Consider the following 26,646-nt stretch of genomic DNA (forward strand, 5'->3'; position numbering starts at 1 on the left):
TCATAGCAAAAATAACTCTAAGAAAATGCTGTCTCCCACAGATTTTAAGCCTTTCTTTCTATGCTGTATTGTAAGGGATAGCTCATTGTTTAAAGAGCAGATTATGTGGTATTATTCCTAAGTAATGTGTGATATGCTGTTCCTACTACCTAGAATGCCTTTGCCTTTCTTGCCACCTTTTTGTTGTTTTCTGAAATCAGATCCAGTCAAGTAGCCTTGGATTATCTGAATTTTGAGAGATGTGTCTGCCTCTGCCTCCTGAGTACTGACTAAAACAGAGGCCTGGGCTGCCATGTTTAGCTCTTTCTTTCTCTTTCTTTCTTTCTTGCTTTCTTTCTTTCCTTATTTTTCTGGTCCCCTCCCCCCCCCCCCCCCAAGACAGTTTCTCTGTGTTTCTCTGGCTGTCCTGGACTCACTTTGTAGACCAGGCTGGCCTTCAACTCACAGCAATCCATCTGCCTCTGTCTTCCGAGTGCTGGGATGCCCGGCTCTGTTTCTTCCTTTTTAAAAGGAAAGTTTCAACATATTTCCCCTGAAATATTCTGAATTGTCAGATGTTAGATATGTACAGTTAAGATTTTTAAGGCAAGGTTAATCCTTGGTGACTCCACCCAGATATTTGTATATAAATGCTTTAGTTCCATTAGGAAAAGATAACTTTTGTTATCTGTTCTGGGCCCTGGGATACTTTCTTGGAAGATACTTAGACCCTGTATTACCAAATTATTCTCATTTCTGCCTACACTTTTAGGTATGTACTGAATGGTAAGAAAATGACCCAATAATAATTTCAATTTCTAATGACCAACAGGTGAAAGAGCTTAAACATTCAAACAAACTAGAAATAACTGACATCAAACTGGAGGCAGCAAGAGCTAAGAGTGAGCTAGAAAGAGAAAGGAATAAGATCCAAAGTGAACTGGATGGTAATATATAATTTCCCATGCTTTTCTCTGTTATTTTCAGGTCTAAATTCAAATTATTAAGATAGACCAACCCAAACCATTTTCCAGATTTTCAGTCTTAATCTTAGAGTATATAGGAAATATTTTTATTATGTTGAATGTTTTATTCATCTGTGATCTTTCTATAATGAAAAACCATATGTTTATATAATAGTTCTTGATTACTGTGTGAATTAATACATTGAAAATGTGAGCATATCCACCATGTTTCTATAATTCTAAATGCTGCCCATCATCTGGTTACAAGGGTGAACACTGTAAGCAAGTGGATCCCAGTCATAGTGTTTTGTTTGCTTGTCTTGCTATAAATCTTAGGTTAGTTGTTGAATCTTTGTTCAATGTGGGCTTATTTTAAAGCTCCATTTTAGTCTTAAAATGCCTCAACATGATTTCTCAGAGGTTACGTTTCTTTCTTAAATACTTTTAAAATCTACCCTTCAGATGTAACTGTACTTGAGTTGACCTCTTGTAGTTAATTTTTATTATTGATTGTTTTGACCATTTCTATATATAATCAGAATTGAGAGTAATTTTTTTAAGTGTTAGAGTTTGGGATTTATTGCTATATTGCATTTTTAAGAGTTTAAATATAATTTTTTTGCTGAAGTTACTTATCTAAAATATTTATTCCAGGACTTGAGAATTTTTTTCAGTAACCTTGAAAATGCTGTTGTTAATACATATTTCTTTTGTTAGAAATATAGTATTTTTCTAGAATCTTAGGGTTTTTTTTTTTTTTTTTTTAATAAGGTCTCTGTCCCTCTTTTAATTTACCAGTACCATCTAGTTTATGCTACTATCCTGGGACTTCAGCTCCAGACCTCCTGTAAGAAATGGAGTCGATGAGCCTCTTTGGGTATTCATCTAAGCTGATCTTTACCTCCCAAGACTCAAAAGAATCCATTTGTATAACCTTTTGAAGGATGTGTGTGTATTTGCCTAAAATGTGACAATAAAAATGATCTCCAAGTTTTAGTTTGTTTACGTTATTATGAGAATGCTATAATGAGCTGCTGCCGGAGAAACACGTTCACAGTTCTTTTGCTTTACTGGGTTTCAAGTGCTTGTTAGTTATAAACTTTGATGTTAATATTGAACGTAGTTCATTTTTCTTGTACAAATATACTAGGGTTGCAGTCAGACAATGAGATCCTCAAGTCAGCTGTTGAGCATCACAAAGTGCTCTTGGTGGAAAAAGATCGTGAGTTAATACGTAAAGTGCAAGCTGCCAAGGAGGAAGGTTACCAGAAGCTCATGGCATTACAAGATGAAAAGTAAGTGCTGGACCTGAGTTTATGTCAGCTTCTGTGTGGAAACATTGTGTTCTCAGATCATCTTTATTGTAGTTCTCCTAACATAATTATCATCTGTTGTTTTAGGCTAGAACTTGAGAACAGATTATCAGACTTAGAGAAAATGAAAGTGGAGCACGATGTCTGGAGGCAGTCTGAAAAGGATCAGTGCGAAGAGAAGCTGCGGGCCTCGCAGATGGCGGAAGAGGCAGCCCGGAGGGAGCTTCAGAGTATTAGGTTAATTTTTCACTTTAAGATAGTTTTGAGGACATAGTGGTGTAAAAGTAGCACAGGAAATTCCTCCATACCTTTCACCTGATCTTCATGTTGTAACAGATTTCCTAGCTGTATTACAGTCAAGATAAAGAAGTTAGCATTTCAATAAATCAGACCTATTCACTTGTTTCTTATCTTCACTCCATTCAAATAATCTTAGGCTCCGTTCCCTTCTTCATATTTTGAGGTTATGTAAATACTTTCATTGAACATTCTTCTACTAATTTTAGCATCCATTCACCATTCTCACCTTTTAGTTGTTACTCAGGTTTTCCAGCTCTGATTTTCTTATGTTTTTTCTGTGCAGAGTCTCTGCTTTGATTATTAGAAGCTCCTGCCACTTCCTGAGGATGTCTTTATGTTTTTCTCTGTAATTAATTACTTTTTAATTTTTATTTTATTTATTTTACATCCGGACCTCAGTTTCTCCCTCCTCCTCCCCTCCCAGCTCCACTCTTAATTCACTCATCCTTAGTTTCTCTTCAGAAAAGGGCCAGCCTCTATGGATATAACCAGCCAAGGCATATCAAGCTGCAGTAAGACTAGGCAACACCCCTCCTATTAGGACTGGCCAAGGCAACCAAGTACGGGAAAGGTCAGAGGTGGGTGACAGAAGCAGAGACAGCTCCTGCTCCAACTGTTAGGAGTCCCACAAGATCACACTACACAGCTGTAACATATGTGCAGAGGCCTAGGTCAGTACCATGTAGGTTCCCTGGTTGGCAGTTGAGAATCTGTGAAGCCCTGTGGGCTCAGGTTAGTTCTGTGGGTTTTCTTGTGGTGTGGCTCTTAAATCTTTCCTCCCCATCTTCGGTTGGACTTTCCAAGCTCTGCCTAATGTTTGGCTGTGGGTCTCTGCATCTGGATTTCCCTGTTTTCTAGCATCATAGAAATCCTAACATCAGGCCCAGACCATGGTTCTCAACCTTCACAATGCTGTGACAGTGCTGTGACTCAGTTTCTTAAATTGACCACAACATACTGTAGAGTTCTAAGCTAATGTTACAATACTACTAGGTTTTTAAAACTAATTTTAAAAAACGCTATTCTCTTAAGCCGTTAATAAGTATAGTTACAAATTGCTATTACAATAATAGCTTTTATAATTGCACGCATATCTACTGTTACTGCTATCTTTGTTTGTGTGTGTGTGTGTGTGTGTATCAGTTTGAGTTACTATCCTAGATGCTTTCCTTTTACCCATTGACCACTCTTGAAGATTGTTTTTTGCATAGGTCTTATGCATACAAACTTCCTCACTTTTATTTGAAAAATTCTCTCCCTTTAAAAAAAATCTAAATGAACTTTATTATTAAATAAACATTTTGGAAGTGTTTTTGGTGGATACAGAATTTGTAGTTGAAAAAAATTTAAGTATATTAAATATATCTATCCACTGCTTTCTGGCCTCTTAAGTTTTTAAGCTTTTTTATTATTATTATTAAGGTTTGTTTTTATTTTACGTTTTATCTACATATATGTCTCTGTGTGTGTGCCTAGTGCCTGTGAAGGTCAGAAGGCTTTAGTTCCCATAAAACTGGAGCTACAGATGGTTTTGAGCTGCCATGTGGGTGCTAGCAATTGAGGCTATATCCTCTGGAAGAGCAGCTAATGTTCTCAACTGCTGAGCCAGCTCGCCAGCTCTTTATCTTTTTTTTTTTTTTTTAAAGATAAAATCTTTCTGTGAATTTCTTGAGCTCATGATCCTCTTGCCTCAGCCTCCTGAGTCCCAGGATTGTAGGGACCTCACAGACCCTAGCACTGGCTCAGCTTTTGAATGTCCTGGTCCTTACTATCTTCCAGAAGTGGAACAAAAGTAAAATAAAGACTTAAAAGGATATACACTGGTTCTGAGAGGTCCCTGGAAATGATTCCAACCAAAAAAAGGAACAACAGTAACTTCTTACTTCTTTGCACCTTTTGGATCAGACGCAACAGTCAGCAGTCCAGGTACAGGTTACATTTACCCACTCTGGTTGCTACACTGTACGCACAGCGCTGCCTGCTGGTGTACAGAGGAGCCTGTAGTGAGACTGACTGTGACTGTTGGAAGAGGTGCAGTGCAATAAATTAACTGTTGGTTACACTTGGAATCTTCCTCTGCAAATTGCAAGTCTTCAGAGGGCTCTAGATTTCCAAATTATTAGATTGATGTGTCAGTGCAGTTGCTTCTTTGAATCAACTGCATTAATTTAGCTTAGAGAGAACCAACGTTTTAGTGTTGTTTTATCTGTGAACAGAAATGCTTCCCCACTTACTGGGCTGTCCTTTTGCCTTTTTTACAGCATGTGGCACACACGCCTTTACTGACTACGCCATCTTGATGGCCCTTGAGTTCTTTGGGTTTTTTCCCCTTCTTTCTAAAGCATTAAATTTTTTCTAAGTATCTAATCCTCGTTGTTGTGGATGTATTTTCCCTTTTGTTTTTGTCTTCTGTTAATGTTTATAGAGATAATAAATTTTTATAGGTTAATTTTATATTCTATCTGTGTACTAAATTGAGTAATTTTACTCAGTAACTTCATCTACAAATAGAGATAATTTTATTTCTTTACCAATTCTTAGATTCCCAACTGATTTATAATTGCACTGGGAGTTATGTAGTGCAACCCTGAGTAGGAGTGTAGATGGCAGGCATCTTTGCGTCAGTCCGGTCTTAGTTGAGCTGTCTATATTGTTTCTTCCCTGAGTACGAGATTAGCTTTCAGGGCTAGAGAGACAGCATGGCAGTTGAGAGTGCATGTCCCTCTGTAAGAGGGACAAAGTTCAGGTACAGACAACCACTCTTAACTCCCGTTTCAAGGGATCCACTGACCTCTCCTGACTTTCTTGGGCACCTGCCATGCATATGATGCATGTACATACGTACAGGCAAAAGATTCATATACATAAAATAGATTAAAATTAAATAAATCTGAAAAAAACCTGCTTGCTAAAATTTTGATTGGAATTGTATTGACTTTGTAGGTAAATTTGAGAATATTTTCCTTTTTTATTTTTTATTTTTATTTTATTCATATTACATCTCGATTGTTAGCCCTTCCCCTGTTTCCTCCCATTCTTCCCTCCCTCCCACTTCCCCCCTTCTCCCCTCCCCTATGTCTGTCATTGAGGGAGACCTCCTCCCCCCATATATGCTCTTAGAATATCGAGTCTCTTCTTGGTAACTTGCTATCCTTCCTCTGAGTGCCTCCAGGCCTCCCCATCCAGGGGACGTGGTCAGAAAAGGGGCACCAGAGTTCGTGTGAGAGTCAGATCTCACTCTCCGCTCAACGGTGGAGAATATCATGTTCATTTAATGCCTATATTCTCCTTGGCTGGTGCCTTAGTTTGAGGAGGACCCCAGGACCCGAGAATATTTTCTAATCAACTCTTGAATATCTTCCATCACTCATCTTCTACTGTCATATACTTTTATACTTCACCAACATATTCTTCTTTTACAAAGTTTTATGCCTAAGACTTTAGTACTATTAAAGTGGTGCTGTTTTTAAATGTTCTAATTAGTCGCTGGTGCAGTAGGCACAGTTGACTTTATTGACCTTTAGAGATTTTTTAAAATTTTTGAATAGAAAAGAATGTTTGTTTTTCTTCTTGCTTCTCTTTTATTATTTTATTATTAAATTTGAGTTTCACAGCATTGTGGTCAGAAAATATTTTCACTTACGCAGCACATTCATATTTCCTTTGTGACCTAACATGTCAAGGCCAGTACTAGGATAAAGCAAGTGAAACATCCTGGGGTATGAACATTAAGAGACATTCATTTTGTGTGTGTGTGTATGTGCGTGTGTGTGTGTGTGTGTGTGTGTGTGTGTGTGTGCGCGCGCGCGCGCTGGATTTTAGGATTTCTTACATCATTGGTTGCTGGACTTTGAGAGCTGGTCTTGCTCATCTTTTTTATTCAAATAGATACATAACTATTCAGGACAGTGTTTGTGCGTCTCTTTCTACCTTCCCCAGGGAAACACCCCCATATATCATTTTATTCTATCGTGATCTCACAGTTTGGCCGTTTAGAATGTTTTCTGTTTGAATTCACACCTACTTCTCTTGCTTTGAGCTTCTGTAGCCGTAGTGATAAAATGTCAGCATTCTATCATTACTTACAGATAGTGGTGAACTTGATCCATAGCTTTTGTTTTTATTTAGGAACATTTAATAAAATACAAACCAGTTTTCATCTTTAACTTGTCAATAATATAAATCATTTTCTGTTTCATTAGCCACTTTTGATAACTTGTTTTTTTTATTATTCTTGAGTTTCTCTAGATCATTTATCATGTATGATTGGCCTCAGACTTATTTTAAAGTAAGGATGCCATAACCATATAATGTCTGACAGAAGGAGTATTTCTCAAGATTGTATACTTTTCTCCCTTTGGAGTGTCATATAATTGATGTCATTTATTATTTACTGATTTATAAATGTAACCACATCAACCAAGCCTATGTTTATTTTTCACTAAAATAACTGTAATTGTAGCTTCTATTTAGTAGAATCTGTGGTATGTCAGAGACTGGGGGAAAGGATGGGTCTCGACAGGAAAAAGTATAAATAATGTATAAAAACATCTATTATTTAAAAAGAACAATATATGTTAAGTAGTTGATCTGCTAGACATTAATCTATACTTTAGGGGTACTTTGTTATTATATACTAATGCTTTGTTTTCATTAAAGTGGCTTATTCCTCACTGATCTGTCATAGTGCAAAAAATAATGTCTTAGAAGATACCTTGTAAGCCGGGTAGTGGTGGCGCACGCCTTTAATCCCAGCACTCAGGAGCAGAGGCAGGTGGATTGCTGTGAGTTCGAGGCCAGCCTGGTCTACAAAGCAAATCCAGGACAGCCAAGGCTACACAGAGAGACCTTGTCTCGAAAAACAAAAACAAACAAACAAACAAAAACAAAACAAAAAGGAAAGAAAGAAAGAAAGAAAATACCTTGTTATGGCCTGGCCAGTGGCTCAGTGGGTCAAGCTGTTGTTGCACGAGTGGGAGGACGAGGTTTGGATCCCTAGCACCCATTGAAAAACCCAGGCATGGCAATGCACACCTGTAGCCTCAGCACGGGAGAGCAAAGACAGGTAGTTCCAGGGATGGGCTGGCCAGCTGCTCTAGCCAAAAGAGCAAGTTTGTGGTTCAGTGAGGGACCCTGTTCCAAAAAAGTAATATGGAGTGGTGATTGGAGAAGGTATCCAGTTGTGTCAGTGTTTGATCTGCACATGTGCCTGCATAGACAAGCGCAAGTATATGTGTGTTTGAATGTGACACACACACATTTTTATATTGCAGAACGCTGCCTTACTACGTATTTATTCAGTTTGTGATGTTTATAGAGTTACCTACAGATTTAACCATGTAAAAATTATAGAAAATTAAGTGTGTAGTCAACTTTACATAACAGCAACAGTCTAAATAAAACTGTAGCAAGAAATTAGCTGATATAACTTGTAGAAAGGACAGGGTTTGCACTGTTCCCTCCCTCCCTCCCTCCCTCTCTCTCTTTCTCTCTCTCTCCTTCTCTTGGCCACCTGTATCTACAACTAATGTATGAGCAGATAGAAGTTATTCCTTTTTTTCCCCTCTCTTTGTTGGCTTACTTTCTACTGCTTTCTCTGTGAGACAAGCTGTGTATGTTGAAACGAAAGAAGGGCAGTTATTTGCCAGCTCAGATTAGAAAACTGTAGGAGTGTTTGAGTCTGGTTCACATGTCATCGCTGGGAACTTACCTTTCACATAACTTAGTCTTCTCTGTGTTGATATCGTTGCTTTAGGTTTGCTTGCTTATTTGGCTGCTCTCAGGTAGATATGGACCCTTTTAAAAGTCATTTACTGTGTCCCATTTGCCATTTATATCGTCAGAAGAATTATTTGTTGTGTGTCATCTTATTAGGAAGTATAATTGGACATTTAAACCAATTCCTTTACGATTTGGACTGCTGAGTAAGTGACAGGGTAAAGGGTCGGCAGTGGCACTTGAAGGCCACAGAGTCCTGTTGTATGTTTTTGTCAGAAGTGTGTCAGTTATAATAGCATGATTCTCTAGGAATGCTTTGGTTCAGTGGCCTCCGATCTTTCCAGGAAATTCCCTTTTAGTAAACAATGGTCAGTCAGTTTTCAGTGCTTCAGACAGGATGCTTGCTTTCAGAAAGTTGGTGCTGAGGGCACTGTTCTTCTGAAGAGACCTGTAGTGGGAATTTTGATAATAGAGAAATCACAAGCTTCTTCTCTTGCTTGTCATCTCTTGGTAACGGACAGGAATGTCATATGAAGGCAAGATCCTTTGCCACTGAATATGTAACTATTTTTTTTTAATGTTTTCTTTTCTACTTATTTTTTTTATTAATTTATTCTTGTTACATCTCAATGGTTATCCCATCCCTTGTATCTTCCCATTCTTCCCTCCCTCCCATTTTCCCATTATTCCCCTCCCCTATGACTGTTCCTGAGGGGGATTACCTCCCCCTGTATATGCTCATAGGGTATCAAGTCTCTTCTTGGTAACCTGCTGTCCTTCCTCTGAGTGCCACCAGGTCTCCCCTTCCAGAGGACAGGTCCCATGAAAGCCTTCACTTACCAGGAAACTGGGACAGAGGGGAGGACATCCTATTGGGACTCTAGATGAGAGAAGCATGGGAGAATAGCAAAGTAGAAGGATCCAGAGGGTCCTAGAAACCTACAAGTAGAACATTATGATAGGCAAATTTGGGCTCAGGGGTCCCGCTCAAACTAAGGCACCAGCCAAGGATAATACAGGCAGTAAACTTTAAACCCCTACCCAGATCTAGCCAATGGACAGAACATTCTCCACAGTTGAGTGGAGAGTGGGATATGTAACTATTTAAATCTGAGTTTAAGTTAACATATAACTATTTAAATCTGATTTAAATTAATTAAAATTTTAAGAAATTAAAATTTTAGTTCCTCTGTCATCCTGTCTACATGTAGTAACACGAGGCTAGAACCTTTTCAAATTGAAACTTTCAGATGATAATTTCCATCACCAGAGAGCGTTATGAGATAGAACTGCTGATCTGTTAAAGTGGGGCCTCTGTCTTTATAACAGCTTTTCTACAGCTGAATTCTCTGTTGTAACCTGAACCTCTATCCTATTTCCTCCGTCTACTTTCATGATTATATTTAAAGTATAAGTAACTACAGTTTACCATTCTCCAACTTAATTTACCCTTCACTTCCTAATCTCTTACCACCCACTTATTAAAGTTCTTTCTCTCCCTCCCCACCCTACCTTCTGTCTCTCTTCACCTCCCCCACCCGCCAGCCCCAATGCTGGGAATCAAACCTTAGGTCTTACACTACCATACTGAGCTACATGGCCAGCAGAGCTCCCTGAAACAGCTTTGTTTTCTTGCCAGAAAATATTTTGTGATTCAACATTTTCTTTTAAAGCATCTCACCGAATTCTGAGAGAGCATACCACCCCCAACTCCTTGATGTGGAAAATATTCCTTCTTTTCCCCTCCAACAAGGGATCAGCCAGGGAAATAGCAGTGGATCTAATCTGGTTTTTCGATCATTATTTGACTAAGTTTGGCTAAAATGGATTTTCCCTTCATATTTGTTGTATCTAATTTATCCCTATTCTTTTTTCCCTTTCCACTTATGTACTTCTAGATAATTTTTCAACATTCATGGAGTCTTTTGATCTTGCTCAAGCTGTCCCTGTTTCAGATCCCTTGCCATCAATCGTCCATATTGTTGAACTATTCATGTGTGTGTGTGTGTGTGTGTGTGTGTGTGTGTGTGTGTATTTTTGTTTTTAAATTGTATCCTCTCACTTGCATTCTTTTATCTATTTTATCATCCCACACATTACACACCTGTCCAAGTCCTGGGCTCTGTCATCTCTTCAAAGACATAATTGTCTGTTTTTTAGTTGTCTTACTCTCAATAAAGACATTTAAACTGTTAGCCCTCTGCTTCTTTGCCCACTTGCCTTTTGTCCTGGTTAAGGTTTTGTTTTTTTCTTTGTTTTGCCTCCAACTTGACAAACTAAAATCGTTTGAGAAGAAAGAACCTCAGTTGAGAAACTGCCCACATGAGCTTGGCCTGTGGGCTAGACTGCGGGGCCATTTTCTTGACTAATGATTGATGTGAGTGGGCTCGACTCAGCGAGAGTGGTGGGCTGGTGTCCTTGACGCTCTAAGAGAGCGGATTGAGCAAGCCATGAATCATAAGCCAGTTAGCAGTGATCCTCACGGTCTCTGCATTAGTTCCTTGAGTGCTTGCCCTGACGTCCCTGGATAATGGACTAGACACTAGAAGTTAAAATAAACTCTGCTCCCCAAGTTGGTTTTGTCATGGTACTTACCATAGCAATAGAAAATAACCCTTAGTGTCCAGAATGGAGATGCTCTTGATGATGTGTCTGTTAGGGTTTTGTTTCATCTGTGCTCTTCACCTCTAGTAGATCTTTAGCTTCTTTTTTCAGACACTTATCTTTGCCTTCACAGCCCAGTCCAAATTCTGTCTCTCTTACCTGGCCTTTATTAATCTCCTAATAAAAATTAATTTCACATATTTTGTACTGTACATTTTTGTAAGACTTTGTTTGACGTGACAGACCTTAACTATTCAAGTTATATACCATGTGTGCTTTTCTGGGTCTGGGTTACCTCACTCAGGATGGTCTTTGCTAGTTCCATCCATTTACCTGCAGATTTCATGATGTCCTTGTTTTTAATAGCTGAGTAGTATTCCACAGTTTTTTGTTTTGTTTTATTTTGTTTATCCATTTTGTTTACCCATATCTAGTTGAAGGACATCTAGGTTGTTTCCAGTTTCTGGCTATTACAAATAAAGCTGCTATGAATATAGTTGAGCAAGTGTCCTTTATTAAAACCTTAGCTATTGGTGTCCCTATAGAACTGTTGCTCCTCCACACGCAGCTCTTGTTGCTAAAGAAGTAATTTGTGTTGTTTTATGTGGACATAATGTAGCTGCCAGGAGTTGGAATGTTTTGAGTTGTATATAGTGTAGTACCCATTGTCAAACAGCCATTCAGTAGAGTGATTGACTAGTTTAGTGAGATAAATGAATTATAAACTCATAATCTTTTTGTGTGGTTGTGGTTTTTAGGTTAAAACTTCAACAACAAATTGTGAATACTGAAAAAGCAGAGAAAGAAAAACTTGAAAATGCTGAATTGAAACAGGTGTGATTGTAATAGACATCTTGATTTTATTTTGGGAATGCTTCTTTTAAGTGTACCTTATGTAGTCATTGTAGTTAATCTCAATCAGTACTTTGTAATCTGGTCACCATAATCAATAATATACTGATGGAGCTGTTATGTAAAGATAAAATGTTTCAATTTTTCTGCTATAACTTAGTAGACTTGTTTTACTTTTGCTGTTTACCTTAATATATTGATACATTGTGGCCTGTGACAAAATTTTTGTTATAGTTAAAATGATATTCTGAATTTTAAAAATTAATTAGAAATATCCAGGTTTTTTGGTTACACATGTAAATTGATATTTTGTGAGGGGCTATGGATTTTTGGTTTCTTGCTATATCTGTGTAAAATTTAAGAGTTGTATTTGGGGAAGAAGTTTATATTTTAGTTAAAGGAAATATTTATATAATGTTGGGTAAAATACAGAAGCATATTTGTTTCTATATTCTGCTTTTTCTTTTTGCTTGAAGTATTTCTATTCTCTTAGATTATGAGCAGTGAGGATTCCCTTTAGGATTTTGCAGAAATCAGCCTTGCACATGCAGTTTTGGGACCTGAATTGGGAGAGAATACTGTTTGTGTGTCAGCTGGCATTGCTTTGTATGTGCAGTTACAGAGCCTTAACCAGCAGGGCACAACATTTTATTCTCTGAGCGACGTTGCTATAATCCAGCATAATACTTACTGCTCTAATACTTATAAATATTGGAGTTTCTGCATCCTATGGATCTAGAGGTAAATTTTATGATGGTTGCTTAGTTTAAAAGGTGTAACAAAAAGCTAATACTTTCTACTTCAGTTTTTAAGGAACTACTACATGAAGAAATTTATTCTAAAATAGAAATCTGAGACACACCATGTCACGGTGTCCAGGAATTGCACCGTGGACATGTATAGTCTTCTCTTACAAGGCGTTTACCCTGTCAGCAGACTTGGCTAATTCATTCCGCCAGGAACCTTGCCTCATGTTGGGGGAGGCAGTGTTCACCTGCAGTCCTACTCTGTGGAAGGCTGAAGCAGGAGGACCCTGAGTTTGAGGCCTGCCTGGGCTGTGCAGCAAGACCCTGTTGCTGTTGACTCTTGAATCTTACTGCGGTAGTTTTGGGTGATGGTAGGGACCAACTTCAGGCCTGTGTTTGCGTTAATTAGCCAGTTGCACTCTGCAGCTGAGCTGCATCTTGGACTTATGGTGGCTCCTTTTGACTTATGTCTCGTGATTCTGTCAGTTCTGGAAGGTCTTTCAGAGAATGGCTAAAGGGGAGTTGAAGTGAAAGAAAAATGAAGACTTTTCATTTATTAGCTGATAAAACAGAAGTGGCTTATGAAAGATGTAGATATAAAATTGTTACCAGTGAGGTCTATTTAGTCACAACTTTAAAGAATTTAAGTCTTTGTAGCCAGTTGGTCTGTAACTCCAACATATCATAAGAAAAAGTGCTTCCACATGAAGGTAAACCGGGATGGAGCAAGGCCTCTAGCTTTGACACATGTGCTGACAAGTTACTCTAGAGCCGTGGTTCTCAACCGTCCCAGTGCTGCGACCCTTTAATACAGTGCCTCATGTGCTGACCCCAGCCATAAAATTATTTTTGTTGCTACTAGTAGTAATTTTGCTACTATTATGAGTTGTAATGTAAGTATCTGCTGTGCAACCCTTGTGAAAGGGTCATTTGCCCCTGAAGGGGTTGCAGCCCACAGGCTGAGCACTGCTGCTCTAGCGGCTAAAGAATCCATAGCATGTTACTCGCTTTCTCAAAGCACACTTCTCGTTCCCGTACTGGGGCATATAGAAAGCCCGGAAACCTCTGAAGAAGAGGGTTACAGTGACCCTCGCCATATTCATACCCAGCAATCCTGAATGCTCGCAGAGTAGCCCTTCTGGTAGGGTTGGCTAGCTGACCTCAGGTGTGCTTATGGAGACCAAGTTCCCTCAACTGTTTTCCCTGCTGGCTTGCTTTTAAAACCTTCTCTGGCAGAGAAGGGAAAGGCTTTGTAATAGGAGACTGTCCACCGATTCTTTTCTTCTTGCCATAGCACCTCCTCCCCAAGCCCCTTTGCCATGCCTATCTGAGGATGAAAAGAGAGAACCAGTACCTGAGGACCATATATGGTCTTGAAAGTCTTTGGTTATAGTGAGAAATGACCCTCGCCCTCGATATCTGTCACCTCACTCGCAGGGCATCCCTGCGTCAACTGAGAGACATTTCTGAGGGAGGCACTCTGCTTCTCACATGCCTTGATGGGTGTCTTAGTGTCTTCTCTCTCTCTCTCTCTCCTCTCTCCTTCTCTCTTTCTCTCTCTCTCTCTTTTTTTCTTTTAAGCAAATCAGTCATTTGCAGATCCAAGTGACCTCACTGTCACAGTCAGAGAATGACTTGCTGAATTCAAACCAAATGCTGAAGGACATGGTGGAGAGATTGAAACAAGAATGTCGAAATTCAAGAAGCCAAGCTGAAAAAGTGCAACTGGAAGTTGAAAAGTAGAGTTTGCTCTTTTTTGTGTACAAACTATTTTTTCATTTTGCTGTATATATAAAGCATGTTTTATTGCTGATTAAAACACCAAGTGTATTTGTGGGTAGTGTACTTTCTCCTTCCATAAAATGGACTTTTACTCATAAATTGCTTTTAAATTTTTATATATGGCCCCAGGACCTCTAAAATCCTGTATGAACACAGTATTCTGAAAACTCATAAAGAAAGACTCGTATTTCTTGAGCAAGCCAGAATGTGATCCCCAGTTCCGTTCTGAATGCCAGAGGGCAGAATACACACACACACCCCATAGATTTCTTAGAACTAGCTTTTTAGATCCCCCCCTTTATTTTTTAGATTTCCCTTTTGAAAAGTAGTAACTTATTTATTATATTCTTTGTACCTTGAAAGTTATTGGTAGTAGACAGTAAACTGCTAAGGAAAATGGTGCTGGATAGACTCAGGATTTATATTCTCTAGAAAATGGTATGTGATAAGATGGTGCCACAGATGTAGTTCAGTAGAATTGTCTGCCTAGTATACAGAGGCCCTGGACTTGACTCCTAGCACCACAAGAATAAGTTTAAAAAAGCAAAAACAAACAAGTAAATGAAGAATACTGTTTTATATTTGTTTTGTTTTTATAGCATGTTATTTTTATTTATTTATAGGACAGTTTTCTCTCCAAATTTGTTCTTAAATCAGTCTTACCACATAAAACTTTTCTCTGCAGTTTTTTTTTTCTATTTTTCATATTTTTAGGCTTGTCTGTGTTTTATAGATGGAGTTTTATGTATAGGGAAAGTCAGTAAGAAAGACATACCTCTATAATGTGTCTTGACATCCCAGAGGAGCTACTTACCTTTCTTCTATTTTGAAAAGGAGAAATTTGTATCTTGTGATCTTTGAGTATTTGCTTAAAATAAGCTTAAGAATTCTGATGACATACAGTGTAGCTAGCAGATTGAAATACTTCACTGGGCTAGGGATATAGTTCAGCAGTAGAGTGCTTGCTCAGCCTGTGCATGCCTCTGAGTTAAATTTTCAGTACCCAGACTCAGAATAAACAAAATACTAGATTTCTAGGTCAGGAGAGTTTAACTTTTGTTCCAGTTAATATACTTAAAATTTGTATGAGTAAATAGACAAGCAATCTATTATGACAGGGCTTGTTATTTTGATTTTTAGTGACCATAGTATTGATACTAAAATTTGTATTATTGTTAAGTATGCAGAATAGCTTTTAAGTTATTACTAGGATACAACTTAAAATGCCATTTATATGAAATTTACTCCATACAGAAAACATTCAGCATTAAGACTTAATATCAAGCTTGATTTTTTTTTTTCCTTTTTTAAAGATAATCTATGTAATCCTGGCTGTCCTGGGATTTACTATGTACATTAGGCTGGCCTTGAGCACACAGATGAAATAGCCCAGGCCTCTGGAGTCCCGGGGTTAAGGTGTTTCCTACCATACCCTGCAGCAGGATTTATTTTAACTGTTTTTATTAGGCACAGTTTTCATAGCTTGCCACTTGTAATCATTGTTCAGGTTTCAAGCACTTATACTGCCATAAATAGACATGTTTCTTTATGGAGCTTAATAAATGATCTAAACTTCAGTTTCCTCACTTAAAAGGCATGACAGATGTACCTAGCTTGGAGGTTTTGTGTAAACTCAGTGTATATATTATTCTAAATACAGTGTCATATTCATCAAGCTGGCTCTGTGGTGACACTGAGGAAATATGTGGCCATAGAAGAGTCACTACAGCTGGGCATCTGCCTGTGGTCAGGCGGGTGGGAGATTGATAACAGCCTGTAGTAGTGCGGGTTTGACCTAAGAGCTCCTGTGGAGTCCTTGCTCTGTGTGCCCATTCCCTGGCAGGACGCTGGAGGAAAGGCAGAGCCAGTGGTTGGAAGAGAAGCATAAGCTTCATGAGCGCATCACGGACAGAGAAGAGAAGTACAACCAAGCCAAAGAGAAACTGCAGCGAGCCGCCACTGCTCAGAAGAAGGTGAGTGCCTCTTCACCCCCACGGAGCTTGACATGTAAGCTAAACCCAATAACTACACTTCACGATTGATTTCATCTTGCACAATTAGGAAAATCCAACTAATAGATGTATTTCTAAAACTTTTTAGAGAATATCTTCTTCTTACAGGTCATATTTTTCAGAGCCAGTCCATACAGATGTGCGTGACTTGCTGTTCACTGAAGTCATAGTATGATTAAGCCTGTTTCAGTTATGCTTAACATCTGTAATACCTCTTTTGTGGTTAGAGTCGCTTTTCTTAGGCCAGGATATAGCTCATTGGTAAGAATTATCTAAGAATATCCACCAGGTTCTAGGCTAGCCAGGCCAATACAGAGACCATGTCCCAACAACAAGAGAGCGTGTTTCCAACTCAAAAAATAAAAGAACAAATGTCATCTTGCCCCAGCAGTAGGACCTTGTTTTATGTTTAATATATAAGATACAAGATAAGAGGATAGTAATAAGGTACCAGATGCCAGATACTATGTTGTAGAGGAGTTTATTAAATGAGTATGGGGGGAGAAGGAAAGGGAGCAGGGGTACCCCAGAGAGAGAGAGAGACAGAGGAAAAGAGGGGCAAGAGAGGAACAGCAAGAGAGAGGGCCGAGGTAGGACTGTCCTTTTATATAGCCCTGGGCAGGGCCATGCCCCCCGTGACAGATAAGCAATGACACCACAGGTAGGCAGTCTGAAGCCTACCTTGGACTTACCCTTGGCTTCTGACTCCATTCTGATAATTCCTACTTTGATGCTTTCTTGATTTGTCCTTTGTAGGCATATATGTTTTTAGACTCTAAAAGCTTCACATTCTTGAAAACAGTCAAGTACATCATGAAATTCTGTAGTCAGGTGACTCGTCTGGTCAGCAGTTTACAACTTTTCTACTTGAGCAAGGACTATAGTAGACTCCATTGTCAGCTGTGACTCATTGTGGCAGTGATCCAGCACTTTTTTCCAGCAGACTTGGGTGTGGGGAGAGACTAGGCTGTGTGTTTATGTCTGATTTGTCACCATTTGATACGTTTCCTTCATAGTGACGTTGGTTGGGAAGAAGAAAGACATTGTGAATGAGAGAGATATGCCCTAGTATACCAGTATATTATTGATAGGTTAAGTGTTCATTAATTATATAAGAGAAATAACTTAAGACATTGTTTGCTTGTTTTTATTTTTGAGACAGGGTTTCTCTGTGTAGCCTTGGCTGTCTTGGACTTGCTTTGTAGACCATGCTGGCCTTGAACTCACAGAAATCCACCTGCCTCTGTCTTCCAAGTGCTGAGATTAAAGGTGTGCACCAGCATGCCCAGCTAAGACATTCTTATAATACTAAAAATAGTAGATTGTGACTAGAAGACAGTTCCTATGTAAGAAATACCTGTATGGAAGTATATTTTTTCTTTTATTTGTCATTTATTTTGCTTTCTGTTCATATGTAAATCCCGAAAGGCTATTAATGTTGATGAAACTTCAGTGATTTTTTTTTTTTTCTGACTCATGATGATTTTAGAAATCCTACTGTACTTCTTGTATTGTTTGACATTTAGAAATATCTGAATTCAGAAATCACTAGAAAGTCTTATAACTTGTTTGTCTTTTGCAGTTAAGCTTTTATGTTGCATTATTAGGAGTAAGTATTATAGAGGTCAGATCCTAATTATTAAGGTTAATTTGAGTTGCCTTCTTTTGGAGCAAAAGTGACATCCAGTGGTGACAGAGATTATCAACTAGTAATTGTAGATATACCAGAAAAAGGGGGGGGGGGGTTAATGTTAAAAACTTAGGAAGTAATACTTTACCACCACTGTAATAATGCAACCATTTTTCTTCTTAAATACTTAACCAGCAGATAGGTAAGAGCATAGTATCAATGCTCTTTTAAACTCTTACTTGTTGGGGGAGAAGGGGGATGGAGGGGCATGTGCATTCCGCTGTGTATGGAGGACTGTCCTCCTATCATCGTTACCTGTTCTTCCAAATGTAGACTCAGGTATGTTTTTGAGGCCAGGCTGGAAGCCACTGAGCTCCAGCGGTCCTCTCTGCTGGCCTTCTCTTAGTGCTTGTTAGGTGAGGGTTGAGATGCAAACTCCAGGTCTCATCCTCTTCACCACTGTACTCTCTCTACAGCTCCTCCTTTCACCTTTGTTGTTGTTGGTGGTGGTGGTGATGGTGATGGTGGTGTTGTTTTTTTTGAGACAGAGTATCATGTAATTCTGGCTGTTTGGGAACTTGCTCTGTAGACTCGCCTGGCCTTAAGCTCATAGAATTCTAGCTGCCTCTGCCTCCCAAGTGCTGGTACTAAAGTCATGGGATGCCATATGCAGGTATCATTTCACTTTTTAATATGCAAAACATGAATTATAACTTAAGTCATAGAAAATTGCTCAGTTCAATCCAGTGAATAACAGTAACCTGGAGCTATCACATCACATGGAACACTGTCCTAGGAACTTAATTTTATCAGTTGGAGTTGAAAAGGGACATTTTGTGGCATAGGGACAGTGCTACATATGTGAGTATATATACTTTTAGAATTTTAAGTAATCTTAGCTTTCAGATAGCTTGTACAGATTAGGGAACTGACATTGTAGATAACCAGAGTGATTTGACTAATTAGTATCCAGACTTTGCAAAGAATGGTGCTGTTTGCCTGTGATCCCAGCACTTGGGATGCTGAGCCAAGAAGAGTGTGAGTCCAGCTTCAGCCTGGACTATTTAGGGAGATGTTGTTTCAAAAAACCAAGGTAGGGAGATCCTAGCTTGGATCTATGGTATACTCTAGTGTTGCTTTCACTATATTGTTACTCTTCTGTTTCCCTCTTTATTTGATTCTAGGGAGATATATATGTGTTGTGTTGGTTTGGCTTAGCTTTGGCTTTCTATAGACAGGGTTTCTCTGTGTAGCTTTGGCTGTCCTGGACTCACTTTGTAGAGCAGACTGGCCTCAAACTCACAGAGATCCAACTGCCTTTGCCTCCCCAAGTGGTGGGATTTCAGGCGTGCGACACTGTGCCCAGCTTCATATGATTTCTTGTTCACCTTTAAATTACAGTACCCTGGAGGCAGAAACAGAGGGAGGTAGGTGGATTTAGGTTACAGGGAGACTGTCTCAGAAAAACAAAAAACCCACTTCTATCACTGTTTGTCTATCCTTACAAATATAATTTATAGAGGGTCAACAAACTTTTAAAGTTCTGTATTTAAATGTCTAAAATATCATAACTTTCTTAGGCAGTAAAACATAAACCATCCTATTCTAGGATAGAAATTGTAATCCTTTAATTTTTTACCCATGAAAAATTCTTAAACTGAAGAATAGTAACTTTGTTTTCCCTCCAGGCTAGATAAACATGCCATCTGGGTATGTTTATTCAGAATGCTAAACTTCTAAGCACAAGACTTAATGACATTTTTAGTAAGTGTGTTTAGGTAGTCTTTGGTGGAAATGAAATTGTGATATGTTCATAATTTTTAAATTTATTTTTGAAAAGTGTGCCCCAGATCTTGAATTGGAATGCGGTTCTTTGAATGTTGTCCCCTCTCTCTGCTCCCTGTCCCCAGTGTTCAAGAGTGAGTGTGAGGAGCGGTCTCTTGCTTTGGGCACAGTGAGTTGTCTGTCCTTTTGAGGCGCTTGAAATAACATTTGGCACTTTTTTTTTTTGACATTCGTCTCTCTGAAGTGATTTTTGTGTTGTTGTTTTTGATATATAGTCTCACTATGTAGCTTTGGCTGGCCTGGAACTGAGAGATCCATTTGCCTCCCATGTGCTAGGATTAAAGGTGTGTGCCCACAGGCCCAGCCTGAAGTAGTTCTTTGTCAAATAGTAATATTCTAAGTGTTTTCTCCAAAAGTAGTGACTCCTAGTCTTGAAGTTGTAAAATGTTATGTGGCCTAGCATTGTGCTGAGAGAGAAGAAAGGCCATCATCACTCCTTATCCTTGAGGAGTACTTGAGGAAATAAGATAATGTTTAAGAAACACCTGGTAATTCTGTTAACCACTGCCAGGTCACTTACATAGACATCAAGGTGAGAACCACTGTGACAAGACCTCCCAGCTTCAAAGAAATAAAAACAAACACTAAATAAGCTAGAAGACACCCATCAGGCTCCAGTGTACAGTTCACCCACAGCTACACAGTCACCAGACAACAAGATGGGAATGTGGGACGGAGGGAAGTGGGGAGAGAGCTAAGAGGAGTATTCAGAATACACACACACACACACGCACGCACGCACGCACGCGCGCCAAAGAGCAAGTTTAGTAAAACTTAAAAAAAACCCTGAAGACAAAAGACTGTTTTGTGAGGTTTAAGTGAGGTGTGAAGCCTAGAAGGAAGTTTAGAATATAGGAATGGCGGTGAAGAGTTGGTAATTCCCAAAGGCATCCTGAAGGGGAGAAGTGGCAAAATATGATAGTCACGTGCAGTGTGTGTTCTAGCGGGCTGGAGTCCACTCCCATCATGGTGTGAAGCGCAGCAGCAGGTAGGCAGGCACGGCAGGAGCAGTAACTGAGAGCTCACACCCTGATCCACAAACACAAGCAGGGATGCTAGCTGAGAATAGACTGGGCTTTTGAAACCTCAAAGCTCACCCCCAGTGACAGGCCGCCTCCAAGAAGGCCACCTCCCATAATCCTTCAACAGTTCCACCAACTAGGCTGCAAGCATTCAAATACATGAGCCTAAGGGGGCTTTTCTCACTCAAACCAAGAGGTTCCTCAGGAGCCTTGGGTAGGAGGATTGTTTAAGCACAGGAGTTTAGCACCTGGGCACAGTGAGACTCTGTCTCAAAAGACAAAACCAAAATCCAGAATAGGCTGGTAAGTAAATAAGTGAAAGGGGTCATTTAGCTCTAAGAGGATATAAGTGGAGCCAGGTGGCAGAGTGAGGAACATGGAAGGCATAGTAGATTTGAGCAAACACAGATATGAAGTGATTGCAGCACATCCATGTAGACATGCCTCTAGATGCAAATAAAGACACTGCACTTGTGACTAGAAATAGCAAAACGAAACAGGAAGATTAACAAGTCAAATAAATTTACAAAATGAAATGAGATTTTGAATATGATTGAGTAGTACAAAAACTAAGAGCTGGGTGGTGTTCTAAAGAGGATGGAAGATGCTCATGGGGAGGAGCAATAGTGTAAGTGTTGTGGGAGCCGAAGGAGAAGGTTATCCAAGATGAGTGCTGCCTGGTGTGGCTGACTGTTTTCCTATAACTGTAGTGCAGCTGTTGGCTGCAGAGACAGGAGGCTTGCTGCCTATCGTCCTAGAAAAAAATCAAAACCCCTGTGACCTTCAGGTTCAGTGAGAAATACTGTCTGAAGGGAGTAAGGCAGAATTGAGGCAGGATACCTGATGTCCTCCTGTGGCCATACAGATGCCACAGACACATGCGCACTTGTGCACATATGCATGCACACCATTTTTTTAAAAGGGGACAAATGGTCCCTGAACCATTTGGTTATTGAAACAATGTTAATTGGATTTGGTAGTAAAGAGGGAATCCCCGTTGACTTTTGTTTTTGAGGTTTTGGCAGGGGACTACAACTACTTGTGTTACGTTCCCCACACCCCTTTATTTTGAAACAGGATCTCATGTGGCCCAGGGTGGCCTTGAATTTTGTATGTATTCCAGGCTACCTTGACCCTCCTGCCTTAGCTTTCTGGGTGTACTACACCACTCTCTACATGCCCTGTAACTCCTTGTTTTGTAAGGCACTCATTTATCTCATGTTGTGATTATATTGGAATGCTAATGCAAACATTCCTACTCTAATCCACCCTAACCTCTTTTTAACTTGATTTCAGCTGCAAAGACTTGTTCCAAATTATAACACTCTGGGGTGCTTTCCAATATCAACAGGCGATCCTCAGTTCTCTGGACACCAACTGGTCTTATTTGGACAGTTCAGTTCTGAAACTACCTGGCATGATAGTTAAATCTCTCAAGTTAAGATGTTTGGTCCCCCAAGAATGCCTCTTCTCCAATGCTAGTGTAAGCTACCCAACTGGCCATGTAGTAGGAGTCCCTACAACTTTGTTTTCATATTTAAAGATCGGCTAGGATTCAGGAGAGCACTGTACTGATGTTTGCCAGCTTATTTTAAAAGACACCACTTAGGAACAACCAGATGGAGCACAGATAACTGTATAGGGTGCAGTGGTCCATGCTGTCTCTAATTTTGGCTGAACTCAATTTACAATCCCCCCGCTTCTCCCTGTAGGTTAGAATAGAGGACCTTAAAGTATCACCATGTATTTACTTGGTCTCTCTGACGACCTCCTGAGGGTTGCCTTGGGCCCCCACTTTAAGTTACTTCATAATCAGAAATAGGAGAGATTGAGGAGGCCTTCCTACTGGTTACAAAGGGCACCCCTGGCACCTAAGGAATTCCTAGGGTTTGGGGAACTCTGTGCCAGTAATGGGGGAAAGGCCACGTAATATTTCTTAGGATATTATGTTTATGTCCCCAGGTTCTAAATGGACCTGAGTTTTGGTGAGATAGTAGTGTTGTCACTAAGTAGTGTTGTCAGTAAGACAGTTCAAAAACTATGTACTTGGTATAGTTCACTGGAATACATATCAAGGTGACCAGATTCTGTACCAAGAAACATGAATTATAATGGGTAGTAGGAGCAAACAGGTAGAGAAAGTACATGCTGAGAAGAAAAGTAACAAGATTAAGAGAGTGTTTTGTTTTTGAAATGATCAGGCAAGGTTTTGTTTTGTGTTTTAGTTTTTCGAGACAAGGTTTCTCTGTGTGTGGCCTTGGCTGCCCTGGACTCACTCTGTAGACCAGGCTGGCCTCCAACTCACAGCGATCCGCCTGCCTCTGCCTCCCAAGTGCTGGGATTAAAGGCGTGCGCCACCACGCCTGGCCGATCAGGCAAGGTTTACTTGACAACATTTGAACAAGACTTGGAGGAAAGAAGATACCATGTTGATTTGCATGGAAGATCTTGTTCCAGACAGAATAGCAAGCACAAAAGTATACAGACGGTTTGTTACGTTGAAAGAACACAATGGAGTACTGATATCTATGACAGAGAGGCACAGATACAGGAACTTTGGCTCTTACTGAGTAAAATAGGACTACACTTTCAGGAGAGGAGTGGGAAGCATTGTTCCTTACCCTCAGCATGCTGTTACAAAGCATCCCGAATGTACTGGCTCATGCACAGTAGAAATGTGTTCTTCATTGGTGAAAAGCTAGCAAGCCCCATCCTGTGCATGAGCAGATAGTATGCCAAGTGAGGGCCCACTTCCTGTTGCATGAATAGTATTTTCGAACTGTGTTCTCACATAGTGGGAAAAGAGAAGGTCCCTTTTAGTTGTGTGCTAGCTAGCGCTTAGAACAGTTGTTTGCTTTTGTAATGGCTGAAGACAGCACTGGACATGGACCCTATCTTGAAGTCTATAGTATTCCTTATGCTGATAATTCGCTTCAGAGAGTCCTTTTTACTTACCAATCCTGCTGGAGAACCTATAAATTACAGAATTAAGAACCCTAGTTCCTTTTTTAAAAACAAAAACCCCACTCCCTAGAATAGTTCTTTTCCTGATTCTATAGATCGTTGTATTAGCTATAGTAAATATAGGACACAATTATACATGTTCTGTGCACCTATAAACATGTATGTGTGTGTGTGCATACTAGACATGCTCAATTAATGTTTACTGATAAGGCCTGGCTCATTGTGCTCGCTGGTCTTTTAGAGAACCTAAGTTCACTTTGGAGGATCTGCATCATCTGGTTGGCTCACAGATACTTGATACTGTAGTTCCAGGGGATCCAGTGCTCCTGGCCTCAGCAAGCATTGCTCTCATGTGTATATACCCATATAGACACATACACACGTAATTAGAATAATACGAATCTTGAAAAATGTCAACATGATAAATATTTTTATATTTTACTGCAGTTGAAATGACCAGTAAACAGAGAAATGCAACTAGATTTTAAGATTGTATATTTACATGATTATACAGCAATTAGATGTCTTAAAATATACGAAAGGAGTAGTACCTTTGTTAATGTAGCCGTGAAAGCGCACGAATCAGGTGTACTGCATAGGATATGATGATTTGAATGTTGGTTGTCTCCCCACCCAGTTATATACAATGAACTTTTAAGCCAGGCTTGGTGTTATACTCCCTGAATCCCAGCATTCAGAAAGCTGACGCAGGATGGTTGCTTTTAGTTTGACACCAGGCTGGCCCACATAGTGAGGCCCTGTGTTAAGCATATATTCTAATTCACTAGGCAGTTGCATTACAAAATATAGTTGTGCCACAGCGACAGCGCCCCCGTGATTGAGCTTCACGTCCTCATTAAAGAGGCCACAAAAAGCTGTGTTTGTCCGTTTTTCCTTGTTAGAATCCAGTGCAAAGGCATCATCTGTGTGGAAGGAGGACCTCCTCAGACGTTACCAGCACTGTGATCTTGGACTAAACATACTTCAGAATAAGGAGAAATACATTTCTATTGTCGAAAAGCATTTCTGTTGGTCATAAATTACCCAAGATTTCAAGTATTTTGTTAAAACCATTTGAGCAAGACTAAGTCACCTTGACAACACCTGGAAGAATTGTATAAAGTATCTCCACGAAGACCTCAGAGAGGTAGCAAGTCAGTGAGCCCGGTGTCGTGAAGTGTAGTTCCTAGAGGGTGAGCATGGTGCCTGTGGTTGCGGATCCCTTGGGGAAACTGCTGATGCCAGAAGAGACAGCTGGAAGGCTAAGAAGTGGAACAGCTTTGATAGCCTCACCAACTTGGGGAGCAATAATGGGAGTTCAGATTGTGCCACAAAATGGGTTCAGGGAAATCCTCCAGGGCTTTGGATTGGCATCCTCTAGAGAGTCACTCTTGGACAAAGGTAAACTGAAATAATATTGACCCATCACTGAAGCAGAGCTTCCAAACTCAGTCCTTAGAAGTGGATTAACTTAGACATGAGACTAATGCTCCTAGAGGCCAACCAGAGACAAATACGACTTGGCCCTAAGGGAAGTAACATTACCATGGCTTGGAAATTCTCCTCAAATTTTTATATGTGAAGCACAGATCTACATAAATACAAAATGGAGATAAATTTTGTGGTTAAAATTCAATACACAACCAAATACTAGTAGAGGTAGGAGCATAGGTACTCTGTCATTCACTGCTGGTGGGAATGCAGAGTGTACCACCACCAACACACTGGCCTGTGCATACAATCCTACAATAAACTCTTTACCCTAATTATGACTTATCCGTCATGTTCCAAAGTATTTACTCAAATCAGTTTCGAACACAAACTGTCAGAGCTTTATGGCAGTACTTTGAGACGATCAAGGTATCCTTTTGTAGGTACATGCATAAACTGTGGGACACTCATACAGTTTATTACTAACAGTAAAAAGAAGTGAGTTGCCAAGAAGACCCTTACTTAAGTGCATCTGGCTAGCTGAAAGATGTGATTCCAAGTGTGATATGGATAAGCCAGAGCTATGGCGAAAGTGAGGGGTCAGTCAGTGCTTGCTAGACTGTGAGGATGGATGAGAAGGAATGGGGAGAGCACTGCGGTGTAGTGCTGTGAGGGTAGGACATGTGATGGACATCGGCCGCAGAACCAGAGAAGTGTACGGCAGGAGGATGAAGTGCTAGCACAGCTGCATGCGGTAGGTACAGCGCTGCGTTTATGTTGCTGCATGCGGTAGGTACAGTGCTGCGTTTATGTTGCTGCATGCGGTAGGTACAGTGCTGCGTTTATGTTGCTGCATGCGGTAGGTACAGCGCTGCGTTTATGTTGCTGCATGCAGTAGGTACAGTGCTGCATTTATGTTGCTGCATGCGGTAGGTACAGTGCTGCATTTATGTTGCTGCATGCGGTAGGTACAGTGCTGCGTTTATGTCGGTTTGTCAGCGTTGACAAATAACCCTTCACAGTGTAAGATGTTAGTAATGTCAGTTAAGTGGATAAGGCAGCAGACGGGAATTATTCACTTTTTTGTTCAGTTGTCTTATACATTTAAATTGCTATAAGAAATAGTTACCAGAAATACAAAAATAGCGCAGATGAGATGGCTCAGTGGGTAACAACCTGAGTTTAGTCCCTGGGAGAACCAACTTGTAGTTGTCCTCGACTGCCACATATGTGCTGAGGCACTCCCATAAGAGAAATAACAGAGCATAACAGGAAATAACAAAGCATTTAAAAGCCAAGAGAAATAACAAACAAACACACCCCAGAGGAGATCCAAGCAACCTCAGGTTTTAAAAAGATTGGTAAAAATTTGTAATTCTCAGAGACTTCAAAGGATCAATTAGACAAATGTTTACCATTGATGGAAAAGTGGTTACTACTACATATTGTATAGATAGTAAAATAAAAAGAATATTATAAAAGT

The 26,646-nt window shown here is 39.8% G+C and overlaps 1 protein-coding gene across 1 annotated transcript in view; it reads left to right on the forward strand.

Annotated features, from left to right (window-relative positions):
• Nucleotides 1-26,646, forward strand: part of Cep83 (centrosomal protein 83) — a 93,664-nt gene that overhangs the window by 58,985 nt on the left and 8,033 nt on the right. The window contains exons 8-13 of the mRNA XM_051139844.1: nt 812-926; nt 2,095-2,239; nt 2,345-2,494; nt 11,638-11,713; nt 14,059-14,216; nt 16,103-16,232. Of these exons, the coding sequence (XP_050995801.1) occupies nt 812-926; nt 2,095-2,239; nt 2,345-2,494; nt 11,638-11,713; nt 14,059-14,216; nt 16,103-16,232 (774 nt within the window). The remainder of the gene's footprint in view (nt 1-811; nt 927-2,094; nt 2,240-2,344; nt 2,495-11,637; nt 11,714-14,058; nt 14,217-16,102; nt 16,233-26,646) is intronic.

This window comes from Acomys russatus, chromosome 31, assembly GCF_903995435.1.
Source record: "Acomys russatus chromosome 31, mAcoRus1.1, whole genome shotgun sequence".
Classification (NCBI taxonomy): Eukaryota; Metazoa; Chordata; class Mammalia; order Rodentia; family Muridae; genus Acomys; species Acomys russatus.